The following is a 9,732-nucleotide window of genomic DNA, read 5'->3' as shown; positions in this document are numbered from 1 at the left end:
CACACACACACACACACACACACACACACACACATATATATATATATATATATATATATATATATAGGCTGTGTATCATAATAACAATATAAAACATCATTCTATACATCTATACACTTAAGCACTTTCATGGGCAATCCCTCTACTCGTAAAAATAATCTTAAAATCTTCTCTCTTGGAGTTGGAGAGATGGCTCAGAGGTTCAGAGTGTACAATGTTCTTTCAGAGGCCCTGAGTTCTGTTCTGAGAGTCCACACTGGGCAGCTTACAACCACCTGCCTCTGGCCTCCACAGGCACCTGCGCACGCACACACACACACACACACACACACACACACACTCACATGCACACGCACACAAACATGCACACACTTAAAAATAAAAATATTTTGAAATTATTTTGTGTGTTTTTGTGGTTTTTCTGTTTTGTTTTGCTTTATGTGCACTGATGTTAGGCTTGCATGTATGTCTGTTGAGGGTGCCAGATCCCTTGGGAGCTAGAGTTACAGACAGTTGTGAATTACCATGTGGGTGCTGGGAATTGAACCCTGGTCCCCTGGAAGAGCAGCCAGTGCTCTTAACCACTGAGCCATCTCTCCAGCCTTAGAAATTATTTTTGGAAAAGCTCTCTCCTGTCAGCATCTTGACTGCCACCTCGTTCTAGTCAGGGTCCCCAACTTCACGCAAGGATGTTGAGCTGGAGAACCTCCTAAGGGTCTATAACAAGGTTTTCCTGTCCTTCAGATGAGAAACAGAGACCTCATAACGTGGTGAGATGGGCTAATGAATTTGATTGAAATCATACCCAGTTTCCTTCCTTTCCCTGTAACCTAACCTTGCTAGGCTTCGTCTCCCATAAAGGGAGATTAATGGGAAGCACTACCCTTGGCAGGACTTTGAGGGTAAAATGGGGTAAAATAACATATGTGTTCTGACCACACACAGGTGCTCAAAGGCTAGGAGTTCTAAGAGGGATGTCAGTTAGTTGCCTTCCTGTTGTCTCTGCAGGATTCTTCGATGAAAGGTATCGATTGCAGTTCAAGTGTCCTGCTCATACAGAGAAGATGCTGGGGCAGAGGGAAGATGCTAACTAAAGTAGATAAGGAGTAGCTAAGAACACAGCAACTGCCATCTGCTGCTTCCTTCTTTCTGACCCTGAATAAGGATGCTCTCAGACATCTGGCCAGCACCAGTGGAAACAGAGAGATCACTGGAAGGCAGAGAGGCTCCTGCCCTTGCTCCTGGGTCTAGGAGGCAGTAACTGCCCAGCTGGCATGGGCGCAGTGAAGTCTCCCCTTGTCCACACACAAGTCAGCTGGTGAGCAGAAAACATGAGCTCAGCATCTGCACGCACCAGGAGAGAGGCAAGGTGAAAAGGATGTGGCTTTTCAGCATGCCGCACACCAAGTCTCTCTCTCTACTTGTGACAATCTCTGTCAGAGAAGCGGTTTCTAGATGCCCAGAACTACCTCTCAGCCTCAGCCAGAAGGGTCACACTTTCTTCCCCAGCCAGCCTTCATAGCACCTTGCAGTGGTATTGTGGCAGCCTAGCTAAAGGATGAAGTCGGGCTCCAAAGTTAGAGCAATTTAGGAACCACCACTTAACATCTCAGAAGGGGATGGGCTCATGGCTCTCTTCCTTTAGGGAACCACATGTCTGTAAGATTATTATTCCTTGGGTTGGCTGCTTAATTTAACAAGGCAGCAGCACCATTTCCCCCTCGGGTGGGGAAGTTCTTTCGGAGGATTCTCAGTCTAAGTCCAGCCTCTTTCCCACCTCCCCGCCCCGCAGAAAGTGTGGCCCGTGGACTGAAAAAGTAAACTTAGTTCTCAGCCCGGAGCGATGGCTCTGGGGGACCCTCAGTCATAGGAAAGCCGACACAGAGAGAGGAAATCTCTAGCTCTCGGTCTCTTTTCATTGATGGCTGAAGCAGCAAACACAGCGGAACCGGGTGACAGGTGGGTCACAAAAGCCAAATAATGGCTATACAAACAGGGGGCAGTTCTCCCTGGAGGACAGTGTGACACAGGCAAACAGCTCACAAATGGAATGCAAACACAGCCACCCAGCAGTGGGAACCTTGAACTCTCTGGGGAGAGAGGAGCTAGAAGGACCCTCTGAAAAGAATTAAGTCTCTGCTACTCACCAGGGAATATTTGGAAGCCCAGACCGTGATGACCAGGCACTGGCCACCAGCACCCCCAGAAGAAGTGGCTCAGGGAACCCAACTGTCAGCTTAAGGGTATTATTTGTGTGAGTCAAGGTTCACTACCATCAAGAACACTCATCTCCTTAAACACAAAAAACGTGGCTGCAGAGCATGAGTGACCATCTGCCCGGGTATCAGGGAGGCTGAATGTCTGCAAAAGGACCACCAAGGATTTCTGCAGAGGTGAGGGCCTAGCAGTGTGTAATGGCCAGTGGGGAGTGGGGAGGAGATCAAAGTGGGCCAGGAAAATTTTAAGAGGTTGCTACAAAACTCTGGCTCCCTGAGGTCGCTGATTGCTGTTGTGTTGTAGCTGCTTGTTTGCTGTGTCCTTTTCCTAAGTGACATCGTTTGAGGCACTAACAGAAACCCGAGAGGCAGTGCCTAGATCTTCGGCCACACTGATAACTTCTCGGAGGTTTCAACAGGTCATAGAGTGCACCTCTTCTAACTTTACCTTTTAAACACCCCTGCCCAAGACTGGGCCTTAGAGCAATAGAGATCAGGAAACCTTCTTAAGAGAAAGTCTGGATTATTCTTGCCCCTTCCTGGGTTCTTCCTCTGCCTGAAGCCTCTATCCTGCGTTTTCCCAAACGAACAGAACAGAGCAGTTCTAGCACCATGGCTGTGAAGGCCCGGCTCTTGTAAGGCCCCCATTCTTACCTTATCTCCCCTAACTCAGGTGCTACTATAGCCTGATGCTACACTCACGCCTGTGTGAGCCTGGAATAGGCTCTGCCATTGGAAGGAGATCCCTGTGCCAGCCTCAAGCTGGAGCCCAGCATCCCTGCTCCCTTCAGCATCCCTGCTCCCTTCATAGCCCCTCACAAGATGGAGCCCTCAGCCTGAGTACCAGTTAGTGGCACCTGCCTTGGGTTCCCAGGTGGCCATCTGAGTTATCAGTTCCTTACACACAACTGTATCTAGAACAGTTAAATGTCTTCTAAGTTCTCAATTCCTTTCTCTGAAAATCAGTCATCAAGATTATGGAAGTCGGGGCTGCACAGCATGTCTGTAAGGACCTTCAGCACAGCTTTCCCTCCCTTTATTCACCCTTCCTCAGTTTCCCTCTCTGTCTTGGACCAGTGACTCAGAAATTCACAAGGCTAAGGCAGTCTGCGGAGGGGAGATTATGGTTCAACTGAGGCTTTATGAGGGTAGAAAAGTTTCTCTTACTCAATTCTAGGAAGTAGTACCTCTACGTTCTAAGGATGAGCAAGTTTGGAGAAAGTTTGTAAAACATGTAAGATGGACAGACAGACAGACCGACAAGAAGTGGAAACTGGACAAAACCTTGGCAGTCCCAGCCGTGTGGCAACAACAGAGCCCGATGTGTGCCCTCTGCCTCTTACGGGAGGACAAATGGCTAACAACACCTAGGCTGGTTTGGTTCACAGCACTTTCTACTATTTTTACTTTCATTTTGTCACCTCTTGTCACTTGGAGGCAGGGAGGAATGGGGCCCCTCCATTCCACAGATGGGGAAACTGAGAGCCAAAGATGAGACACAGCCAAGGTCGTGTGGGGGTTACATTAGAATCCCACCCAGGCCGTGGCATTTTCTTCCAACAGAAAAAGGAACTAGAAACAAAGGAGGCAGGCACAGGAGCTGAGTCCCCATTCTGTGACCAGGACAGGCAGTGCCTGCCTGCACAGCAAGCAGCTGGCTGGGGGAGGAAAGGGCCCCAGGACAGTCCAGAGCCAGCCAGTGGCTTCCAGGGGTTTGACCTTGCAGGGCCCCCAACCCCATCCCAAGTAACCCTGCTCCTAAGGTTAACTGGGTAGCTTTGTTTTAAAGCGCACTCTTTGTCCTTTATGAAGTCCTAAGTACTAGAAGCATTCCAAACTCCGAAATCCGTTATTTACTTATACTGGAAAGTCAGGCTTTAGACCAGTAGAGACCAGTTCTAAATCTGGGGGCTGGGGGTTGGGGGCTGAAACCGAGGGACAGCAGCCAGAAGTTACCACTCCCCATGAGGTGAGAGAGGCTCTTTGGGGTCTTCTTTTTGTAAGAGTGAGAAGGGTGTGGGCTACCCCAGAAGAGAGTTTCCTTCCAAAGCTCAGGGAGGGAACGCATGTGAACATTTTATATTCCAGTGGCCAGGGACAGCGTTTCTCCGTCCTGGGCCACCCTCAGGGTTCCACCCACGAGGGTCCACGGAGCCTCGGCCGGGATGGGGCAGCCGCGAAGCGCCCACGCCCCCTGACCCTCGCTGGAGACTCTCACTCACCCGCGCTCACGCCTCTGGGGACACGGCCGGAACGTCCCCGCCGGGTCGTGACGACCGGTCCGGGGGCCGTATGTCCGGCGCCAGGCGGCGAAAGCGGTCCCGCGACCGGGAGGAGTGTACGATGGGCCGGGGAGGGAAGGGAGCCCCGCGCCCCGGGGGCGGCGGGCGGCAGCAGCAGCAGCGGTAGCAGCAGCAGCAACAGCAGCGACGGTGGCGGCCACCGCGGGGCGCGCGGCGTGGCCATGGTGGCGGCGGCCGCCCGCGCTCACATGCCGGGCGCCGGGCCGAGGGCGGCGGCGAGCGGAGCAGGGTGCGAGCGCGCTCTCAGCCGCAAAAGTTGTGCGAGCCGCGGGAGGGCGGAGGCAGCCCTGGTGCTGCCACACGCCAATCAGCCCGGGCGGGTCGCGGGGCGGGCGGCTCCTCCTCGGTTGACATCACCCGCCCCGCGCGGGGGCCCGGGGGCGGGGAGAGGGCAGGAAGAGGGCGGGGGCGGTCTGGGTCTCCCGGGTGAGTTCACGGAACCCCCGGGTGAACTCATGGAGCCCCCTGCGACTTTTGTCACAGGGCCCACACCCTGGAGTATCGCTTTGGCTTTTGGAGAAATGGAATTGGGGTGGGGGGCACTTTCCCAGTTCCTTAGCCACACAGTAGGTCTGTGAAAAGTAGATTCTGGCGGTGTAATTGACATCAGGTGAGTGAGTATACAGAGAGCTTTCAAAAGACAGAGAAGTGAATCCTAGACCCTGTTCCATACCGTGGACCTGCATTGCCCTTAAGGATCTGAAAAGGCCCCAACCCACCGCTGCCCTTTTGGGTCCCCAGCGCTGGTGAGAAGACTTGCTTTAGCCAGGGCGGGAACCCTCATCTTCTTTAAGGCTCATAAGCCTGATTTCCTTCCCACGCTATCTTTGGCTTACACCATAGTTCTTCAAAGATGTCACTGCTGAGACACCCAAAGAGGCCAGAGGGAAGAGAAAACTGAACCGTGTCTGGGGCAAGGGAAAACCCATAGCCAGGAAAAGGACAGCAATTTGCAAATTAAACATTAAAAAAAAATGCAGCCCACACTGAAGTTAAAATGAAACCTTTAGGGGAGATGTTCCAAGACAGAGTGTCAATAAACTTGCTTGGTAAGTAAAATTCTGTGTGTGTCCCTGTTCCCTCCCCTCCCAGGAGACAAATGATATGTCCAGATTTTAAGACTCAAATCTCTTTTCTTTGTAAGTCAAGAACGAGCAGCTCAAAATAGGGGGCAATAACTTGCTTAAGAGATGCTAAGAGAACCAACAACTAAAGGATTTCTCATTGAATGACCATGTGGCTTCATGCTTACCTCATAGCTTAGAGTTGTCAATAATTCAGACAATATCTCATCCAAAATGAAAACCACAGATCCCTTGGGATGCTCTCAGATATGCTAGGGTCCTTTGTCTGTTTACCAAATGTTCAGGAGACAGGCTTGTCTCTTTCCCCATGTCTCTGCCTCCTCTCTCTGTCTCCAAGCCTCCACGACCCGCCTCCAGGGGAACGATCAGATCATAATGTCCAACGCAGCGGCAGATGGGCCTAGACCCATTTTCTGGTGACTCAGTACAAGTGAGTCACTTGGCAGGACACAAAGGATGCTCCGTATAAACAAGTTTACCTTAGACAAATGAGCCAAGAGTGGAGAATTGGTTTGGGTTAGGGTTTATAGAACCACAAACGAAACCTAACTTTTCAGGTCTCACATGAAATGCTCAGTCCTCTTTCTTTCTAAAACAACAACAAATCCCAGCATGGCCCCACCTCCTGACACAGCTCCCCTGTTAACAAGCAGGACTACATAGCAGCCCAGTTCCAGCTGGCTAAGCTCTAGCTGGTCAGTACACTGTGCTCTGAGGTTCTGGTCACCATAGCTTCCTCCCTTGAACAGAAAGGAGGACTAGTTAAAGATCAGGACATGCTTTCAGGCAAACAGGAAGGCGTAAGGGGTTAAAGGCCTGTCTGGGCTTCTCGTGTGTATTCAGAAAGCTCACTTGGGAATCTTGCCTTTGCCTCCAGTGCCCAAGGGCATCGAACCTGCCTCCTGCCTCTCCCTTTAAGCATCACAGATCTGTCTTTCTACTTCTAAGTCACCTGAACTTCCAGAGGAACTGCCAGCCTAACTGGTGGATGAAGGGCTGCAAAGATGTTGCTGGGTCTTAATACCTTTCCATCTCCTAGGACAAAGCAAGAGGGATTATCAGGGAGGCTATACTCGGGTCAGGAACTTGCAAACAGCTGCCCGCTTGCTCCTAGAATCTTATTTTCCCCTGATTCCTTTAACTGTGACCTAGGCCTTAATTACTTCATCTATAAAACACATTGTCCTAGATGATCAATAAGAAGTGTTCTATCCCAGTGTTTTAAGGTTCAGGGGCAAGGCTGTTAAAACAGGTGCCTTAAGGACACATAAGCCAGGGCCCAGTGAAACCACCAGACTGGAGCACTCTATGGGTGTATCTGAAAGAAAGGTTTGTTGTAAGTATGAAAGAATAACCAGAGGCACTCGGGAAGTCTAAAGTAGCCATGGCTGCCTCTCAGGGACAGAAAGTACAAGAAGAGAATCAGCTCTGGGCAGGGATAGCTCTTGGGAGCAGAGGAAAAAAAGTGGGGAGAGAAGATGAGAGAGTGGAGCAAAAGTAGGAAAATCCATCCTTTATAAAGAACAGATGGTGGGGTGGGTGGGGGTGGGGCGGTAGACCAGTGTGGGAGGTAGTGTAGTGGAGGGAGAGGTGAGAAGGACCAGAAGACTGGTGCTTAGCTAGGGTTTACTGCTGTGAACAGACACCATGACCAAGGCAACTCTTAAAAAGGACAACATTTCATTGAGGCTGGGTTACAGGTTCAAGGCAGGAGCATGGCAGCATCCAGGCAGCCATGGTGCAGGAGCTGAGAGTTCTACATCTGCATCTGAGGGCCACTAGGAAAAGACCCGATCCCATGTGGTTAGGAGGAGGGTCTCACTGCCCACACCCACAGTGACACACTTCCTCCAACAAGGCCACACCTCCTGATAGTACCACACTCTCTGGGCCAAGCATATTGAAACCACCACAGCTAGTGTGGGGGCTTTGATATTCATAACAGCTATTAGAGACTGGCATAGTTTTATGGGAAGGGAAATGGATCTTTGTGGCAGACAGGTGTGTGAGGAAGGCTACCAGCAAACCTTCTACAGTCTCTGCCTTTTAGGGTTTGGTACTAACAGTAGTGTCACTTCTTCTTCAGGAACCTGGAAATACAGACAAGAGTCTCGATCATCTCAGATGAGTTAGAACTTCGCTCTAGAACCGGGAGGATATGTAAGATGCCCTCAAAGATCTAATCTGGCCTTGGGAGTCTGATGATCTAGACTGAAAACAGCTCAGGTCAAATTGGAGGAGCTAGGGCTCCAGAAGCAGGACTGAGGGTGCACCATAGGAGCTGACAGGGAAGTCGGCGGGCTGCGGGAATCCAGTGTCTCTGCCTCCTCAAGTTAAGCAGAGTCGAAGCTTGTACAGAGGCTTTCGTGCCTTGGTTTGCAGTAACAAACAAGACTCCAATACTCAGCAGCTTAAACCCCACGATATTTCCTCCTTGTTCACAACACAGAAGTCAAGGTCTGCGAGGCAGCTCTTTTAGGGACGTGCAATCCGCTGGTTCTACCGTTCAACAGCATATGGCTTCCAACTTTGCTTTGGGATTCGGCATTCCAATCAGCCAGAGGAGGTAAGAACACAGGAGGTAAGCAGGAGCCAGGCCGGGAGGGGTGTGCCTCACTTCCTCTTACATTCCACTAGGGAGAACGCGACAATAGGTTTCACCCAACTGGGAAGGAAGCTGGGAAATGTGGCCTAGACACAGAGGCAAAGAGGAGGAGGCGAGGCTTGGGTAGATTGCTAGCACTCTCCAGCAGCTGGCATCAGGGTGTCTGAGAGGGAGGGGACGCATTAAAGTTTCTTTCCTTGCACAAAGAGGGTAGCTCATCAGAGGAATCCCTCGGGGCCCAGCTACTTGAATCTTCCATAATTTGCATAAGATGTTCTATGCCTCAAAGTGAATAAGCAGAACAGGCTCCAGTGCATTGTGCCCTCTGCCCATTGGGCAGTAGAGAAGAGGACCTTGGGTTTTCTCCAAGCTCTGTCCCGAAGTTGTTCCCAGTCCTCAGCCAAGTCAAGTGATCGTTATTGACTTCAGTGTCCCCATCTGTCCATGGAGAAGAAACCCCGTTACCTTTCGATGCCTCATCAGGTCAGTCTGAGGATTCTGTGGATACAATGAGGTCACTGTGTGAAGGCAGGAAGAGCTCTCCCCAGCCCCACAACCTCTCCACAATGCTGTGATCACCAGGGCCTGTCAAGTGTGCCCACTTTACCCCTGAGCATATGTAACAGTATAGGACAGCATTGCTAAGGCTGGAATCCAGTGGTGACCATTCCTGGGATGCCCGAGGTTCAGGTGACTAGGGGTTCCAGAGGATGGAAAGTTAGTCAACACACACCCACACTGAGCTTAGCCTGGGGGTGGGGAGCAGAGAGAAGGCTTTAGGCACCCCTGTGGGGGGCCTGCTACTTCCTCCTGCTAGCCCATCCTGGGTTTTGTTTATCCATCTTCTCCTTGCTTGTCTCCTCCCACCCAACTGATGGGCTGCTCTCTTGGAACTTCTACACTTTCCCTGTCTTTCATCAACAGAGCTCAACACAATGCCTCCTTTCAATTAGCCCTTTAATAAATATTTCTTCTGTGACTACCCTGTGCCTGGCTCCCTGTTGGGGGTGGGATGAGTCTCTGACCTCAGAGCTTAAAGGTTTGAAGGAAACAGCCATCAAGAGAGCATCTCGGTAAGCCTGTGTCTGGGGAAGGGCCCTGAAGAAGAGCGCTCAGGAGAGCATGTCATTTCCCTATAAAGCGAGGTCAATAGCTGTTGAGGTTGTTAGCCAGGTCAAAGGACATTAGAAGAATAGGTACAAGCCAAAAGGCAGAAAGACTTGGAACAAGATAGATGCAAAGAATAAAAGAAAATCAGGAGTTGGAAAGATGGCTCAGAGATGAACAACACTAGCTGCTCTTCCGGAGGACCTGGATTCAATTCCCAGCATCTACATGGCGGTTCACACCTGTCTGTAACTCCAGTTCCAGAGGATCTGATGCCCTCTTCTGGCCTTGTAGGCACCTCCTGGATGTATTGCAGAGACATGCATGCATGTAAAATACCCATACACATAAACTTAAAATTAAAGATGGGGGCAGTAGCATGGCTGGAGCCTAGGGAACAAGGAAGATCAGGAAGG

General features: G+C 50.8%; 1 protein-coding gene across 2 annotated transcripts in view; it reads right to left on the bottom strand.

Moving 5' to 3' along the window:
• Heg1 (heart development protein with EGF like domains 1) overlaps positions 1 to 4,761 on the bottom strand; it is an 87,181-nt gene extending 82,420 nt beyond the window's left edge. For both annotated transcript variants that reach the window (XM_021184954.2, XM_021184955.2), the window contains exon 1: positions 4,439 to 4,761. In XM_021184954.2, coding sequence (XP_021040613.1) covers positions 4,439 to 4,682 — 244 coding nt within the window. In that variant the 5' untranslated portion in view covers positions 4,683 to 4,761. The remainder of the gene's footprint in view (positions 1 to 4,438) is intronic.
• Between the last annotated feature and the right edge of the window lie 4,971 nt (positions 4,762 to 9,732).

This window comes from Mus caroli, chromosome 16 (genome assembly GCF_900094665.2).
Source record: "Mus caroli chromosome 16, CAROLI_EIJ_v1.1, whole genome shotgun sequence".
In the NCBI taxonomy this organism is placed as follows: Eukaryota; Metazoa; Chordata; class Mammalia; order Rodentia; family Muridae; genus Mus; species Mus caroli.
This window is presented reverse-complemented; position numbering and strand designations above follow the sequence as displayed.